At 55.8% G+C, this 17,832-nt stretch overlaps 2 protein-coding genes across 5 annotated transcripts in view; both read right to left on the bottom strand.

The window, feature by feature from the left end:
* Positions 1-219: 219 nt before the first annotated feature.
* On the bottom strand, positions 220-7,740 carry LOC108393416 (CEA cell adhesion molecule 4). Its single transcript, XM_073225588.1, has 10 exons — positions 7,725-7,740; positions 5,705-5,859; positions 5,241-5,412; positions 4,249-4,397; positions 4,041-4,134; positions 2,372-2,492; positions 1,654-1,706; positions 1,298-1,329; positions 852-989; positions 220-584 (listed from the first exon to the last, which is right to left on the bottom strand). Exons 1-10 carry the CDS (start codon positions 7,738-7,740, stop codon positions 519-521), a joined length of 996 nt encoding a protein of 331 aa, XP_073081689.1. The 3' UTR covers positions 220-518.
* Positions 7,741-8,716: 976 nt separating this feature from the next.
* The window catches only part of CD177 (CD177 molecule), a 29,325-nt gene continuing 20,209 nt past the window's right edge, over positions 8,717-17,832 (bottom strand). For 2 of the 4 annotated variants that reach the window (XM_073226644.1, XM_073226645.1), the window contains exons 4-12: positions 16,816-16,901; positions 16,599-16,739; positions 16,151-16,333; positions 15,330-15,449; positions 15,047-15,163; positions 12,363-12,503; positions 11,470-11,655; positions 11,226-11,360; positions 8,717-10,963 (exon numbers count right to left, since the gene is read on the bottom strand). In XM_073226644.1, the coding sequence (XP_073082745.1) occupies positions 10,722-10,963; positions 11,226-11,360; positions 11,470-11,655; positions 12,363-12,503; positions 15,047-15,163; positions 15,330-15,449; positions 16,151-16,333; positions 16,599-16,739; positions 16,816-16,864 (1,314 nt within the window). In that variant the 5' untranslated portion in view covers positions 16,865-16,901 and the 3' untranslated portion in view covers positions 8,717-10,721. Of the gene's footprint in view, positions 10,964-11,225; positions 11,361-11,469; positions 11,656-12,362; positions 12,504-15,046; positions 15,164-15,329; positions 15,450-16,150; positions 16,334-16,598; positions 16,775-16,815; positions 16,902-17,832 lie in introns of all 4 variants that reach the window. The other 2 variants (XM_073226647.1, XM_073226646.1) reach the window with 2 other exon arrangements.

The following is a 17,832-nucleotide window of genomic DNA, read 5'->3' as shown; positions in this document are numbered from 1 at the left end:
TCCTGAGCAGGCTGCGGATGGGGGGGTGCGCCCCTGCCTGGGTCACCTCTTGTGATCTCTCCCTTTCCTGTTAGTATGGCCCAGCCCCATCTGCACCCCTCACCCTCCTCCTTCCCAGGAACAGAGATAAAATTACCCCTGTGTGACTCAGGAGAGAAGGGACCAGAGATTCAGGTGAATTTCTGCCAGACATGTTCCCATTCAGAGCAAAAGACAAAAGAGGTGAAGGGTCCTCTTTATTCACACCCTCTCAGGTGGTGGAGGAGGGTCAGGTCACCATCCCTGGGAGCTCCCCCACTTCCTGGGGGGATGGGAGCCTTTGTCTGGCCCACCCAGGAATCAGGGCAGCCCTTCGGGGTCTGCAGAAATCAGGAGAGTCGGGAACCTGGCCTCGGATCCCTGAATATCCCCAGGCTCAGAGCTGATTTGCTGGCTCAGGCTCCAGCTTGTGACCCTAGCCAGGGAGTGGGGTCAGGCGGACCCTGCCACAGCTCTTAAAGAGCAGCTGACGGAGGAAACTAAGAAGCCACATCTGCTTTATGGTCGATGCGGCAGTAAATGTTCGTGTCGGGGTGTGACAAACACTGTAAAAGAAGAAGAGGCCAAACACTCACCAGGAACCTTCGCAGAACCTGTGCAGCACCTGCCAGGCCCTGCGTCCACCTGGGGCTGCTCTAGGCAGGACCAGGCTGGGCCAGTGGGTTTGACCCCAGAGCCCTCCCTCCTCCCATCACCTTCTGTTTCCCTTTCTGCTGTCCTTTTCTGAACCTGGTAGATCAGCAGGGGGGTGGGCAGGGGGCATCTGGGACCCTTGGGGCTGTGGGACCAGAGCATTCATTGCCCACACTCACCTCATAGATGGGAACAGCTGCCCTGGCATCAGGTAGTGGGGCCTGGAGTGGGTGGAGAGCAGGCAAAGCAGACAGGGACGGAGTGTCATTTCTTTTCAGCAGTGACCAAATCTGCTTCCACTGGAGCCAAATCCTAGCCTGTTACCCCATACACCAGCTGCAGTCCACACCGAGCTCCACCCTGACCTTGTTGGCCTGGGACCCCTGACTAAAGGCCCTGGTAGACTCCAGAGTTCTGCTCATGCTGACTGAGGGGACCAGTGGGGCTCAGGACAGGGTGGGGTGTGGTTGCCCCCTGACAAGGGGGCCATGTTGACGGGATGGGGCCCATCTTGTCCTGGCTGCTCCGGGGGTGGGTTCACTGCTGTGCTTTAGGTTGGCTGAACCCCTCCCCGGACTGTGCAGCCAGGACCTCGGGTGAAGGGCTATGGTGGGGATGGGCTTACCGGTGAGGTGGAGCTGCTGGAGGGACTTCGGCCTAGGAGCAGAGACAGGAGTTGGCATCCAGGGGTGTGGGGAAGCCGAGGCCCACCCTCCCAGGAATGGCTGGAGTCTTCAGCTCCCACAGTACCAGGGGACAAGAGCGCCTCTCAGAGTGAGACCCTCTGGCCACGGAAGGGTCCAGTGACAGCCGGATGGTGACCCGGGACCCAGAATGCACAGGTCCAGGCTGGCTGGCCCTCAGGGTCACTTGTGTAGAAGCCCCAGATAAAGGGTCAGAGCCCCGGGGGTGCCTGGTGGGACTGGACACTGTGCTGCAGGGCCCGGGCTCCCAGCTGCTCAGGGCTGAATGGACACTCACCGGGGGTGGGTGCTGGAGGGCCGAGCTCTTTGTGTAAACATTGGTGACTGGCCCTAGGAAAGGTCATGCTGTTAGGTGAGGGGCTATGGGAGAGGCCACAGCTTTGGTGTCAGAACAAGGGACACGGAGGGACTCCTTCCCATCAGGGGGCAGAGGCCTCCTTTCCCCTGCAATGCTGGGTAAAAGCGGCTGGCCCAGTAGGGGGGTCCCAGCAAAGGCCTCAGGAGCCACATGGATGTCGGCCCAGAGGGGAGATGTGCAGGCCAGCAGAGGATTCGGAGAGGGCTGGCGGAGAGGGCCCAGGACCCAGGAATGGAACCAAGCCACAAGGCTGACTGGGTGGAAGAGTCACAGCCCCGAGGGAGAGCAGGGGCCACCCTGTGCGCAGGACCCTCGGGCCTGCTGGATCCCGTTGAAGGTGGTGCCCCTATGTGACTAGGCCTGTCCCATCAGGCCAGCACTGCTGTGGGGTTGCGGAGGGAACTAGAACTACCCTGAGGGGTGGATCCTTAAACAGGCCTCAAGTCAGGGTGAGGGAGCTGGTGGGAGGTGCCCCAGGTCAACATCTGGTGAGGGAGGGGTGGGTGGAGTCAGAGGAATGTCCACAGGGGGTCTGGAGGCAGAGGAGAGCCAGCCCAGCGTCCCAGGATGGGGTCCCCTTCTTGCCATCCTGGGGTAGCTGGCGGAATTGGATCAGCTTGGGGAGATGCCATCCTACCTTCCAGTCTTCTTGAGGAACAGGAAACACCCTAGGGCAGCTGCCAGCGCCACCCCGACCAGGACCCCAATCACAGTGCCGGGGATAGTCCACGGGGAGGACTCCGAGGCTTTCTCGTTTGCTGAAAGAAGAGAAATTGGATTAAGTCCTCAGTAGTTTGCAAGGACACTGGAGGGATCTTGGAGGGCAGTAGCCTGGTTATGGAGGAAGGAAATGCCACTGAGTCTGTGTGGGGGTAGGGTGTTGCCACCACATCTTCCCCATAACCCCTGCTGAGTTGCATCATTTTCTGTATCTCCACTGACATCTCTGTAGTACTATTACCAGGAGCCCCATCTTAGCCCACATGTGACACACATGGTGAGGTATTTTTTTCCCCAGTGAACTCTTGGGTGACTCTTTTGCGGCTTTTGTGACATGAATACTTCAGGCCCTGATCCTTGTACACAGTTCTGTGTGTGTTGAAAAAGGCAGATTTGCCAGCCCTGTTCATCTCTGGGGCAGGGCAGCTTTACGTACAATAGGGAAGGCATTTACTTCAGGTTAAATAATTTATTAGGGAATGAGGATGCCCTGCCTAGTAACCTTAGGAAATCAACCATTTCAGTCTAAAGGAAACTCTAGTTCTGAAGAGGACTTTTACTTCCATGTCTTGAACTGAATATAGCAGTGAAGGAAATCTCTAGAAAGGCATGATTGCAGTTTTAACAAAATCTTGGCATTCTTAGGAATAGAAGAAAACTACTGCAACATAATAACGGCCTCATGTGACAGGCCTGCACCCAGCACCACACTCAAAAGTGGGACACTGAGAGTTTCTCCTCTAAGATCAGGAAGAAGACAAGGATGTCACTTTCAGTGTCCCATTTGCACAGTAGAAAAGCCCCAGTCATAACAATCAGGCAAGAAGGAGAAATGGATGCATCCAAATCAGAAAGGAGGAAGTACAGTTATGTACATATGTTGGCAGATGGCAAGAACTTATATGTAGACAACCCCAAGGATTCCACAAAAAACTGGTAGAACTAACAAAAGAATTCGGCCAAGTTGCAAGACACAAATCAACATACAAAAATCAGGTGTGTTTCTCCACACAAAAATGAACTATCCAAAATGGATATTAAGAAAACAATTGAAATTACAATAACTTTGCAAGGAATAAAATACTTAGGAATAAATTTAACCAATGAGGGAACAGACATGTGTAGGGAAATCTAGCAATCATGTGGAAAGAAATTTACAAAACCACAGGTAAATGGAAAGACATCCCATGTTCACGAATAGGAAGACCTACCATAGTTAAGATGACAATACCACCAAAGAGACACACAGATTCAATGCAATCCTTTCCAACATTCCAATGAAATATTTTGTAGAGAAAGAAATTTCCAAAAACTCACATAGAATCTCAAAGGATCTCAAATAACCAGTTCCAGACTCAGACCCCATAGAGGCAGGTGGGGCATTCTGTCCTGCTGTGTGAGACTGACCAGACACCCTGACCCCGTGAATGGCACTGCAGGGACTAGGAATCCAGAAATGAATGAGGGGGGCAGGCAGGGAGCAGGGGGTGGTGAGTACGTGAGGGAAAGCTCTACCAGTCAATGTACTGATTGTGAAGTACAATTCACCCCACCCAACACCCAGAGGTCAGAGAGGAATCACTCACGGTAGACACTAAACTGGACAGTTGCTGTTGTACTAAGAAGACTTCCTTGTAAGGCTTGTAGAGTGTAGTATCCTGTGTCCTCCTGGGTGACATTCTGGAACAACAGGGATCCATTGGGGTATATTGTCTCTCGGCTGCTGTATGCGATCCCCGGGGTAATTGCTTGTTTGTTTATTTCATATGATACAATAGTAGAGTTGAAATTTACACGGTTCCCTTTGTACCAGACATAGCCTAGAAGACTCTCAGGAGGATTGTGAGCAAGCAGAAGAACATCCTGCCCTTGGACAGCACTGGGCGGCACCGACTCCACAGTGAGCTGGGCAGTTGTGGGCAGGGTCCTGGTTAAGAGTGAGACTAGGAGGAAAGAGGGAGAGATCCATCAATACGGGGACCTATTATTGGGATAGAAAGATGGGGCCCTGGGTCCTGAGCAGGGCTCTTCATCCCTCAGTCTTGGGTATGTGTGTGTGTCTCCTACTGGTCAAGGTCAGGAGCACGACCACCATGACTTCAGCCCCTCGGCCCCTCTGTTTGCAATGCTCTTCCCAGTGTCTGTCCGGTTCGGGCCCACACACACTGAGGGCATCCTTGGGAGACACCTGCCCTGACCACCTCCTCCGAAGACCCTCCGTCTCCACTTTCTGACCGGCCCCTGCTCTGTTCCCTCCACGGCCTTGTCTGCCCCTGACAGCACATCCTGGATCTCCCTGCGTGTCTGCCTCCCTCCCGGTAGAACGTGAGCCCCAGGAGGCAGGGCCCGCCTGATCTGGCTGCACCCAGCGGTGGAACAGGCTGCAAGTACCCTGGCAGCAATGAATCAATGTTCCCAGGCCCTCCGTGTCCCTCCTGGGGTTTATATGACAAAATCTGAGGTTGGTGAGAAAGGGCGATATTTATTTGCCTTTGGTTATGGTTTTATTTTAATTTTAGCGTCACCTCACATTGTTATTTTTCTTCTCAGTTTTCATAATTCAATACTCAGAGATGAATAACCTGTAAACCTCACCGCAGTTGAGATTTCCCTGCCCCTCACCACTTCCGGACCACGAACCCGCCCGCCCCTGGGCCCCTGTCCCCTCCGCTCAGGCGCAGAGGGAAGCCGCGGCCCCTCTCAGAGCCCTGTCCTCCCCCGGAGGCCCCAGCCGCTCTCTGTCTCCCATCCTGCCAACCCACTCCCCGGGAATCGTCCCCTCTCACCTGCCAGCAGGAGCCCCTGCCAGGGGACCGGCCCTCGGGGGACAGGGGCTGCGGGGGGCGCCAGGGTGTCCGCTGTCGGTCTGTCCCCGCCTCTGTGAGAAGAGCTGCTCCGGAGCCGCTCGGACCACGGCCGTCCCCAAGTGCCGGCTCTGCCTTCCTTCCTCCATCTGTCCTGGGGTGGAGCGCTTCGCGGGGTCACGTGGGCCGGGGGCGGGGTCTAGCCTGAGACCCTCCCTCTCCCCGCCCCTCAGCCCTGCTCCCACGTGGTTCCGCTCCCCCTTGTCTACATCTGGCTGGGGGATTCCTGAGGCCTCTTCCTTTTCATCTGTGACTCCCCAGCACGCGCGCGCACACACACACACTCTCACACACTCACACACTCACAAAAGCACGCCCTTGATGAATAAGCACAAGCCTGTGGCGTTTGTTTCGGCGCACAGTCAGCCTCCCCTCAGTCCCCGCACCTCCACATCAGGCTTTTCCTTCCAAAGCAGGAGACTGGGGGCTACATCAAGACTTCTTGTCACAGGATGTCCCCGCTGTGCATCGCAATCATCCGTGCGACTTGAAAACACTTCCAGATGCCCAGGTGACAGCCTTAGAAATGCTGCCTTAGGAGCTGCTCAGGTGACGTGGATGCTGAGCCGGGCTAAGGCCCTGTGATGTGCGGCGCGGGACAGCCTGTCCCCTTCTCCTGCGCTCAGGGAGGCTGTGCAGACCCTGTTCCAATGCAGATTCTGACTCGGCAGGTGTTGAGGGGACTGGGGTCTGTGTCTTAATAACCACCAGTGGGACACTGACACTGTGTCTTAATAAAAATCACATTGATAACCACACTGGATAACAAGGCTGATGGAGACCCCCTCCCCCTGCGAGGGCAGCTCGCCCACCCACCCCAGTGTGACCTCTGCTGTGTCCTGAGCTTGGTTCTGTCAACACCATACACACAGCCCCAAGAGTCCCCAAACCCAAGGGATTATTTCCCTTGGAACACAGAAACAGCTGGTTACCAAGGTCTTCCCACTGATCTTAAATGCTCTGGGAGGAGACGCCCAGCAGGCAGGTCACAGAGAGGAATGCAGGGTGAGAAAGGAGCCAGCTGGGTGATGAGAGGGGAGGGGTCCCAGGAGGGGTCCCACCCTCTGTGCCTGGGCATCAGTAGCCTGGCCTCTGACCCCGGGCACAGGCCCAGGACCCGGTGTCTGAGGAGTGCAGGTCCTGGGTGTGAAGAGGGAGGTCCCCTGCGTGTGCTGGGAAGAGATGACAGTTGCGGGAGGTTGGGTGGCTGGGGGCTCCCTGTTCCTGGGGGTGAGGACCGAGGGAGACCCTGCCTCTCCGTGGCTATTGGCTGAGCCGTGGCTCTAGAGTCTGTCGTGTGCTCCCGGGACATGCTGGGCAGCCCGCGTCCTCTGCCTGGTGGACTTCCCTGAGGTCACTCACCCTGCCTTCCCCATGCGTGGTACCAGGTGAGGTAGGGAGCTGCACAGCGTCCCCTACGACGGAAGGGTGCTCACAGGTTGTTACAAGGACCTGGCTGGACAGAACAGGCCTGTGGGAGGGTCATGCAGGTTCTGTTAGGAAAAGGGATGTAAATGAGGCTCCTTGTCCACCTCTTTCATCAAAGCCAGATTCCTGTGTTAATTTCCTGTGTCGTCTCGGATTCCGATGCTGCCCCCTGGAGGGCACGAGGAGACCTGCTGCCAATGTCGGGGCTGCACCAAGGAGGCTGACCAGGTTCAAAGGGATGAGGCAGCCCTGAGTGCTGGGCAGAGATGGGCCACGACCCCTGGAGGAGGGGCTGGTCAGTCAGGTCCTGGTCACTGTGGGTTCCCAGGCTGCCCAACTCCACCCCAGTCAGGCTGAGTCCAGGGAAAGGACAGGATTTGTGCAGAGAACTGACCCACTGTCGGGTGACCAACCCCACAGGGGACTGTGCTGCCTCAGGAGAGGCTCTCTGTCCCTGAGATTTAAAAGGAGGGCCTGGTGGGGTGTCTCTTGAAACCCTTGGGGGAGGGCACTGGCCTGGGGGACTGGGCCCCAGAATGCCCTGTGGTCCCTCAACAGAGCCCTGGGAGGCTCTGTCACCTGCTCTAGGCCTACTCCAGGGCCCGGGGCTGCTGCAGCTCCACCTGGAGACTCCAACATGGGGTCCTGGGGCTCCTCTGTTAGGGGAAGGGAGGTTCCCGAGGGTACCCCCAGCCCTTCTAAGGTGGAAGCAAATGCAGACCCTGGGTTCTCCCGTCCCATTCTGCAAGGGACGTTCCTCTCATTCCCCAGGATCCTCAGGGGACCACAGCTGGTGTCCCCAAAGACAGGGCTCCCCAGGATGGGGCGTGGCCTTTGTGGTCAGGGTGGGGCTCTGACCTCCCGTGGTGGTAATTCCCCCTGGGGTGGAGGGCCTGAGTTTGTGGGAGGTCAGTCACTCCAAGAAGAGGTGGGGAGGGGTGCCCATTTTCTAGGAATGAATGTGCATTGAGCCCTCACTGTTGTGCAGCCCCATCCTTCCTTGACTCTACAAGAGATAAAGACCCTTCCCTGGGACATTGGCAGGCACCTGTTGGCCTCCTCCCAGGCTGGGGTCAGGGCCCCTGGGTCTCAGGGAACATGGTCTCTCCCCGGGTGTCACACAGGTGGTGACATGCTTCCAGTATACGGTTTCTCATCCATTTAACGGTTATCTACTGAGCATCTGTGATGTGTCAGGCCCTGGGAACTCCAGAGAACAGGACACAACGGCGCCCTGCACTCACGGAATCACAGAACTGAGGAGTTAATTATAATGGGGAGAAGGGCCATGGAGGGAAAGGGACTGGAGCATAGAATGGAGTCTCACCTGATCTGGAGGTGCACGGAGCACCCCTGAGAAAAGGGACCTTCTGGCAAGGCCAGGAATGTGAGTGGGCATTTGCCCCTTGAAGGAGGGAAGCTGTGGAGGGAGGAGCTGCCTGCAGAGGGACCCGTCTTCAGGTGGGCAGATGTCTGGCTGGATGGAGGGGCTGGCGGCGTCCAGTGTGAGAGCTTGGAGAGTGAGAGGACTGCGGGCTCAGTGAGGCTGGCACGGGTCAGCCCTGCTGTGACAGGCTTGCTTTCCTTTTTATAGATCCTTGAAGTGTTCATGTTAGGGTCTTTATTTCAGATCATTTTCTTTTTAAATGTAGGCATTTATTGGTACACATTTCCCTCTTAATAGTGCTTTTGCCCAGTCCCATAAGTCTGGGTATGTTGTATTTTTGTTTTCATTAGTATGAAGGTATTTTCTAATTTTCTTTCCATGCTGTGGTAGAGGGGTTGTTTTCACAAAGGTTTTTACAAAGACAGCTTCTACGATATTCTGATACAAATTCTTAGTACACAAGTGTGCATTTTTGTACAGTATACAGCTAGGAATGGAATTGCTGTGTCATTAAGGTATGTGTATCCTCAGCTTTATTAAACAGTGACAAATTTTGTCAAAAAGTTAAATGATGCTTAGTCTATTCTTTCTTTTTTAAATTTATTTTTATTAAGGTATCATTGATATACACTCTTATGAAGGTTTCACAAGAAAAATAATATGGTTATTACATTCACCCTTATTATCAAGTCCCCCCATACCCCATTTCAGTCACTGTCCATCAGTGTAGTAAGATGCCAGAGAGTCCCTATTTGTCTTCTCTGTGCTATGCTGTCTCCCATGACCCCATACACACCATGTGCACCAATCATGATACCCCACAATTCCCTTCTCCCTCCCTTCCCACCCATCCTCCCCCACCTCTCCCCTTTAGCAACCAAGTCCATTCTTTTTTAATATTTTCTGGCTTTTGCCTTGGAGAGGTAGAAAACTCCCTAAATATAGCAGAGTCCTTTACATGCTGGGCAGCTAGAACACGAACTGTGCCCATCATGAGAATTTCCCCTGGGACCTCCAGGTGGAGATGTCCAACAGGGAGCTGGCATCCAAGCCTGGAGCTCAGGAGCCAGGTCCTGCTAAGAGTTGGAGATTTGAGAGGCACGTGCTTACGGAAGAGAAGTCATGAACGGGGAGTGGAGGGCTTGTGGGCAGTGAGAGGAAGGAGCCAGCACAGACCCTGGGAAACAGCCACATTTAACGGCTGGTGAAGCAGCTGAAAACAGGAGTGATGAGCAGGATGATGTCTTCCAAATTCACCAGGTTGGGGGTGCCAGGGGAATGTAATTAAAAGGAAAGGCGCCTCTCAAACCCCCAAACCCTCCACACAGGTAGAAGAGAGAATCAAAGGCAGTTGTATGACTGACTGAGCATTAAAGCCAGAATGGGATGAGCATCACAGGCAATCCACTAAGAACTGCAAAGACAGAAAGAAGGCTGATCCCTTATGTGGCCATGCAGAGACAGAAGCCATTACACACACGCTCTCAAGATAAACAACAGCTAGTCCGCAAGTAAGAAGATTGGACAGCACCATTTGCCACCCGTACTTCATCCTAAATTCACCTGGTAATGGGGTGGCCAGCTGTGTCAGCTAATAGGCTTTCTCCAAAGGAAAAATGAACTTCTCATATTTTGATGGAGATAGTTTTGCAACTTGGAGGGAGGGGCCTGCCTGACTCAGGCTCATGCCCCCCCGCCCCCAACCTGGGAGACGGGGGCAGGACCTTCCTTGCCATTACATTTCGAAGAAGTGGCTGCCATGTCTGGAGAAAGACATCCCTGGGCTGCAAAACTGGCAAGAGGCTATTTAAATTTTTTAAAAAATTTCCATACACCTCTCAGAGACAGAGAAAGTTCAATGATACATTTTCTATAGAAAATGATCTGAAATAAAGGGGGATCTCTTTCCCTTTTTGTACCAGGGAAGATGAAGTTTTCTTTCCTTTTTGATTTGCATTTACCCTTAGGGGGCTGATGCTAGGAAAGAAGTACGGTGTTGGGTCCAATGCCGCAACACCAGCCTGAGGAGCACCGGGCAAGTGTAGCAATGGAAGAGGATGTTGGCAACTTTGGTAAGAGGGATGTTCAAGAAGGGGGACGATGGAAAGCGGGCAAGGAAGGGTGAGTGGAAGGTGAAAAAATAGAAGCAAAGAAATGTATCCAGGCGGCCGAAGATATGTGACTGAGAAGGGAGGAGGCGGTGGGAGGAAGAATAAGCCAGGAAGTGATTTTCTTTTTTAAAGTGGCTTGGGAGGACTTGTAGGAAGGGAGACAGAGCCAGTGCCGAGGGGAAGGCTGGCGACCTGACCCACTCTTAGATCTCTGGGTGCCCTGCCCTCCCCTCACGTAGAGAAACCCTGTGCTGGGGGAAAGGATGGTGTGTTATCAGACACAGGTGGCCACTGCTTGAATGTCCATAGGGCAAGTTCAATGTTCCCAAGCCCTTCCCTAAGAGTTTATCAGGTCATAAAGTGTGTGGGTGTGTGTGGGGATAATGATTCATGGAGAGGACTGGGAAATAATTCAGATTCCAAGGCTGGTCCCGTTATGAGTTCAAGGGAGGGTTGGGTGCGGAGGTGTGGCAGGGGCTAAGAATCATTTGGAAATAGGGTCAGCACAGAGGGTTCCCCATACCAAAGGGCTAAAAATAGCCCAAGGCCAACCGCCCAAGCCAGATAGAGAGGAGAGGCAGCTCTGGCTTGGGGGAGAGTTTCATTCCCATCAGAACTCTCGTGTACAGAGAAGACCCCAATACCCCAGGTATGGTTCAACAAGGAGCCGGAAGGCTGGGTCATGCAGCCCTGAACGTTCACTGTGTAGGACGCCCCACCTAGAGAGTGAACACTGAGTCAGGACTCAAAGTGGGCCCACTGAACCTCCTATGGCCTGGGAGTCCCAGACGCTCCCCCTCCAGCCTCAGACCAGGAGACCAGACTCTCAGTCCCCTCCTCCCTGAGACCTAGACATCTGGGTTCCCAGCCCCCTCCACCCACAAACCCACGAGTCAGGGCCTCAAGCACCCTTGCACCTCAGGACCAGTGAATCCAGGACCCCAACACCTTTATCTTTGGAACCTGCCCTTTGGTACTCACCTCCACTGAGACTAATGTAGCCACTGTAACATTGAGTGGTGCCCTTAGGACAGGTGATATTTTTAGAATTTTCTGCGCAGGTCCCAGAGACCTCCACACAGGCAGGACACTGCAGATCTCCTGGGGCAGGCACAGCTGGGGAGCAGAGAGAAAGCTGGGGGTGCACAGCTCTGCAGCCACCTACCCTGAGCCTTAGAGTCTCTGTGACTCTGGGGCCCATCGCTCTGTCCTTAGGATCCCATACCTGGATGGGGGAGGGAATTCAGCAGGACGCTGGTGCTGTTGGCCCTGTTGCAACCATCAGAGGAGCAGAACTGGGCGTAGGAGGCGATGAGCACGCCGGGTGGCCCTGAGTGTATGGCGATAGTGGGGGCAGGCTCCGTCCAGTCCAAGCTGCAGCCTTTGCTCCCCAGGATGAGTGACGTGTGTCCTGAGGGTGAGACGGTGAAAGCTTGGCTGGGAGGGAGGCTGAGCCCTGGGTTCTTCATCACCAGCAGGCAGGCAGAGGGTGGGCTCAGCATCCCTGATTACAAGAGCCCAGGTCCTGCTGAGTATGGGGTCCAGGCTGGGGCCGGTGCCTGAGTCCTCCGCGAGCTCTGCCACCTCTCACAGTGTCGCTCAAATGTCACCTTCAGAGTGAGTCCCCCCTGAGCACCCAGTTTCAAATCACAGTCTTCATCTCACTCTTCCTTTTACCTACCTCCCTGCTGCGTCTCTCTCCATAGCTCTCACCTGCCCATCCGTATCTTACGTCTTTGTTCTTTGTTGTTTTCTGCTATCCTCTGTGCTTAAAGCTGCAACGAGGCAGGCACAGTGGGATCTGAAGTGCCTACAACATGCCCTCTATACATTAGGTGCTCAGTAAACCTTGAGTGAAGATTTACTTCCCCGAGGTTACTCTGGTGGGTGGCTCTGTGCTCAGCCCTTTCCCTGGACCGGCCCCTATATCCATCCTCACTATCACCTAGCCAGGCAGGAGGTATTCTTGCCATCACCTCGCCCTGTTTTCAGACTGGGAAACTGAGGCACAGGAAGAGCAAGAGTTGGGCTTAGAACTCCTGGCCTAAGGGGAATCGGGCAGGGAATGCATGGGACAGAATCCAGGGTGGGGAGACCGCAGGCTTGTACAGCACTCACCTACATCTATGAGCAGGAGCGTCTCCTGACACACCTCCGCAGTATCACAGGTCTGTTGCCTCTGCGGGGGCCACTTGACAGGTTCATGAGACAGGTTATGATGAGTCCACTGCATGTTTCCCTGGTGACAGGTCAGTAAACCTGAGGAGGAGGAATACCAGGGCCTGTTCCAGCCAAGGGACCAGCCGTGTCTGTCCTTCCTGGTGTCATGCTTGGAAAGGTGATCACATCCTTGGGTTGCAGTCCTGGTGACCTGGCCCCAGAGTCCCCTAATCTCACATTGATAAAACATCGGAAGGCAGAGTTCCACTCCCATCCTTTAGGCTGTTCTGGTTCAAACACCCGCAGAGAACTTTCCCTGACGCTGCTGGAGGAGGGCTGCTTCTGCCTTTGGGGTGAGAGAAACTGGGGCTCTTTCTGAGCCCGAGTCTGACTAACTCTGCTCCCCTTTCCGGGCATCAAGGTCCTCACCAATGAGGACAATGAGGAAGGTAGCCTGATGCCATATATTTCTTTTACTGGGAAACACTATATTCCTAACAAAAGTACTCAATTGCCACATGTGCACTGGGCATTTACTCGGTGCCCAGCTGTCCCGCTCCCTGGCTCAGCCCATATAAGACTCCTAAGGGGCTCACTTCACCTGGACTCCGTCATTCCTCACAGCTACTCCCATCGCGTGCCCATTTTCAAAATGGGAAACAGAGGCAGAGGACGGTTACGGTGCTTGCCCAATGCCCCACCACTAGTCTCCGGCAGAGCTGGGCTCAGAACTGGCATTTTGGTTCCTGGGGTGAGTGATGGGCAGATGGGCTAGATGACCACCCTCGGCTTCCTCAGACCCTGTGGGCCTCAGGAGTGCCGTCACAAACCCATGAGCTGGGACCTTGTGAGGGCCACCCCATGAGCCCCAGGCAGGCGTGCCTCAGTGCAGAAGCTCCTCACCGAGATGTACCAGCTGCAGACGTGTGTGACCTTCTCAACAGCCCCATGAAGGTGGCCACTCATTTCCCCACCTCACAGACCACAAACTGGCCCCTGAGCCTGGGGCACGCTCCCCAGCCCCCATCTTCCCCATTTGGGCCACAACACCTCCTTCTTGCACTTGCTCATGGAAACTGCTGGAGCTCTTGATAGTCCCTTTCTCTCACACCCCATGTTGCACCCATCAGCAGATCCTTGGCTTAAACTGCAACATACTTCTGGAACCACTTATGAACTACCTCTGTGGCTTCCTCCAAGGTCCCAAACCCCTTGGTTCTAAGGTGCTTCCTCCCGAGTCTCCCTGTGGGTCTCCCACCCTCTCCCACCTCCCCAAGCTCTGTCCTCCACCAAGCAGCAGCCAGAAGGATCCTCAGAAAAGGTAAGGCGATTCACGTCTCTGCTCAGAAACCTCCAGTAGCTCCCCATCCCGCTCAGAATAAAAATTCTAAGTCCTTAAATGGCCCCTAGGCCCTCCTTGCTTGGGCACCACTACCTCTCCATCCACACTGCTCTGCTCTCCTGGTGACACTGCTGGAGCCACTCTGGCCTCTGGACTCTTCCTTGAACACACAGCAGGCGCTCGCTCAACCCAGGGCCTCTGCATATACTCCCCTGCCCCCAGCTGTCTGGATCATCCCATCCTCCCTGAACTCAAAGAAAGAGGCTCAGAGAGATAATGATCCCCAGAGCCCATTCAGTAAGAGCCCAGCCAGGAACCGCATCTTTCCAATCCAGACAGGCTTTTTTGGGAGGCTGTGCTCTCCTAAACTTTCACCCCACCGCTCTCCTGGAACCACTGCCCACGTCCACAGGACGACAGTCAAGGCTGCCCACGATCCAGGCCTCGGTGCTTCCTCAATGGGCTCCCGCCTTGGCCTGTTTTGGGCAATCTTAGCTCTTGCACCAGGCCTTCCCCCACCCCATTTCCTTGGCGGGAGCTGTTCTCCCATCCCCCGGAATGGCTGCCTCTTCATTTGTCGGGGTTTGGGGTGGTATGGGGTATGTGTTATGTGCCTGGTACGCCTGTCTGCTGAGTAGAGTGTGTGTATGGCCTGTGAGCAGTTGTGTGTGTGGTGTATGTGGTAGATGTTTGTTGTGTGGGTATGGCATGGTTTACAAGGTATTGGGGGCCCTCCCGGTGTCCCCATTTGGCTGCTGCTTTCCCTGTCACAGTGAGGCCCTTGATTCTCTCTCTGGTCTTCTATCCCCAGAAGCAGGCCTGCTGGGGCAGCCAGTCCCCTAGGTGGGGATGAAGCTGTGGTGGGGGCAGGCGAAGGGAAGTGGAGGCCCGCAGTTACCCAAGTCAGGGGTGAGGAGAGGCAGGACCAGCAGCACTGAGGGATTCCCAGTCTGAACCCAGGAGCGAGAGCTCCTGGACTCGCTCGGGCACCAAAGGGTGGGGCATCTGGCCCCCTCTGCCCCTCTGCCCTCCTCCCTACTCCCGCTGCCCTCCCACCGGGACCCTGGGCTCTGTCCTATTTACCTGTCCCCTGGGCCACATGCCTCACCCTGCCCCTAAGCTGGACACCTCCACTGGCACCCCTGGAGAAGTGCCCACCGGGAGCATCCTGCCCTTTGCCTATGCGTCTAAGTGACGTGTGGTTGCTGGCCTCGGGATGGGCTTGAGGGCAGGCCTTCTCTAGGGGCCCCTGAGCCCGGCTGCACTGGAGCCACAGCCCAGCTTCTTGTCAGGTCCTCACCTCTAGGAAGGCAGTTCTCAATCATTACCAAGGGCCCGATATGCTGAGTCCCTTTAAACAAGTTGCAGCCTTCTTGAGGCACGCATCCCTGGATGCTGACACTGGTTCCGATGCCCCCTGTGGAAAGAGGAGAGAGAGAAAGAGGGAGCCGCAGCACCTGGAGCCAGGCCTGCCCTCCCCTAGGCCCCAGGTTCAGCGGCCCCCCTCCCCAAGGATGATCTTGGTCCTCAGAACCCTTCCCCTGCCCCAGTTAGTGCCTGCAGGGACCTGAATCCTGGCTAACCTCCGATAAACACCAGTTCCCCGCTGTAGCAGTGTGTGGTCCCGGCTGGGCAGGTCTCCTCTCTGGTAGACCTACAGCTTGCTGGGGACAAGCAGACTGGACACCTCACGGACGCTGGGACTGGGGGTGAGACAGGACGGGAGGGCTGAGGGCTGTGGACTGGGGTCGGGGGCCTTTTCCCCACCTGACTTTTGCTGGCCCAAGAATCAACTTCCCTCTTTCACCCCCGAGTGCCCACCTCGGGCTCCTGTCCTGCCGGTCTCAAGCTGGGCATTAAGGACGGCTGGCTGAGGAGGGGTAGAGAGGGAGGGGACAGAAGGCCTGGGGAGGGGCACCTGGGACTCATATGGGGGGACACATGGGGAGGCACACTGTGGGAGGAAGCAAGGCTTCACCCCAAGTGCCACTGAACAGTCCATGAAACTGGTAACCCGAGGTCACAAACTATTCCACAGAGCACAAAGGATCTACACATCACCCCAAATCCAATTTGTAATCCCAGACAGGACAGCGGGAAGTTACAGAACAATTTGCCGAGGAAGAGGACACCCAAACCCTAAATAGCACGTGAGTGAACCAAACCCAAAAGCAAGAGAATGGGCGCAGAGGCTAGGGCCGTGGGCGAAGTCTGAGTAGCTGGTGGGACATCAGGGTGTCAGCGCTGGTGGGGGCTCAGGACTGACAGGAGCTGCACTGAGGGAGGGAGTCCGGGGAGCGTGGACGGGACGGAGGCAGGGGCGTAAGGACTTCAACCCTCAGCCCCGGGTGCTGCCCCACCCCCGCCCCGACAGCCCCCTCCCCTCCCCCTGCTCCCTGGGCACCTGTGGGGGAGGGCAGATCCCAGAGAGGGAGGGTGGTGGGGAGGTCATTGCAGGCATCTTGGCGGCACACGCGGGTGTAGGAGATGACAGACACGCCGGGGCCCGGGTTGTGCTTGGTGATGCGGGCCTCGTGATCCGTGGCCTGGGTGCAGCCTTTGGTGAGCACTATGTACACCAGAGGTCCTGGATGGGGAGAGGGGGACATGCCACTGGGACTAGCCCTCGTGTGGCCTGGAGGGAGGCTCTGCATTCTGGCCTGGGCTGAGAGGCTGGAGAGGAGGCAGCTGGGCACTCACAGGGGGGCCCCCGCTGGGGAGACAGACAGCTCTGGGAATGAGGACAGGGGTCTCTTGAGTCCTGCGCAGAAGGTGGGTGGGACCGGGCAGGGACAGGGAAGTCTCTGCCCGGCAGAGGGGACTCTGGCGCGGGGCCCAAGGGGCCTTCTCACCATTTTCAATGAGCACCAGCGTGTCCTGACAACCTTCATCTCCCTCACAGACTCTCTCGCCAGCCGTCCACTGGAGGGGCATTTGGGACATATATTCCAGAGTCTCGAATGTCCCCCATTGACAGGTCAGGGCCTGCACTCCTGAGATGGGAAGGGCAGATCCATCTTAGTGCATCCTGCAGGGAAATGCCCTCCCTAAGAGGGGGCCCTCACTCACCAGGCCACATGAGGGCAGCACCCAGGAGGGCCAGCAGGGCAGGGCTCATGGTCAGGGCTGCTGGGAACTCTCCACCCTGCTTTCTCCTAGGAAACCAAGCCCTTTATATTTAGCCTCACCCAGGACAGCCCAGGAAAGGGTGGGGAAGGGAAGCCTTGCTAAAGGAGGCCTGGGCCCACCCTCTGAGTCTCAAGGGCTTAAAGGCCAAGAAATCTGGGCCCTCTCCTCTTCACCTACCCAGGAGCCCAGCCCCCAGCCCCTCCACACAGAAACTGAGGCCTCCTGGCCCCCAGCCCCACAGCTCCGGCTGCCCAGCCCACCTTCCTCCTGAGCCCGCCATCAGTTTCAGTGGGGTTTGACAGGGCAGTTTCCTCATCCCTCATAGGAACCTGGCCACCTTCTGGCCCCAGGTGGGGAAGTGGCCCAACCGCCTGTGAGGACACTGTGCGGTGGGCATTGGCCTCTCCCTGTGTTCCCGCTCCCTAACCTCTGCCCGCCGGAGTCCTACTTCTCCTTCATCTTTCCTGCCTATATTGCTCACCTTTTCCTTGGGTTTTCAGGAACTACCCGCGGGCTCTTTCCTCTGCCCTCCCAGCACAACTAGGACCAGGGTCTCCACTTGCCTCCACCCAGGAGGGGGCTGGAGGGCTGACTAAACACTTATGCAAGGCTTGGGCTATTCCTTGACCAAGCCAAGTGTCTTTGCCAGAAGGAGATGGAACAGCGTGTGCGAGAAAACCAGATTTTGAGAGAAGAGCATCAGCAAACCCAGCCTCGTGTCTTGGCCTATTTCTGTGGCATAAATACTCCTACATTGTCTCGTTTTAAGCTACCAATAGTTCTAAAAGCAGCTTGGAAATTTCCTAAGTATTTGACAATCGGCCTTTGCAAACCAGGGCAAAGCAGCTCTAGCTCACTGGGTAGGGGAGAGACAGGGCAGCTGGGGCACTTGTCAGTGACAGCAAAGGCTGGATGTGGGGGTCGGAGGAAGACAGGGAGAGGAAAGGGAGAGGAGAG

Source organism: Manis javanica, chromosome 17, assembly GCF_040802235.1.
Source record: "Manis javanica isolate MJ-LG chromosome 17, MJ_LKY, whole genome shotgun sequence".
In the NCBI taxonomy this organism is placed as follows: Eukaryota; Metazoa; Chordata; class Mammalia; order Pholidota; family Manidae; genus Manis; species Manis javanica.
The sequence above is the reverse complement of the archived record's forward strand: the minus strand, read 5'-3'. Positions and strand labels throughout refer to the sequence as shown.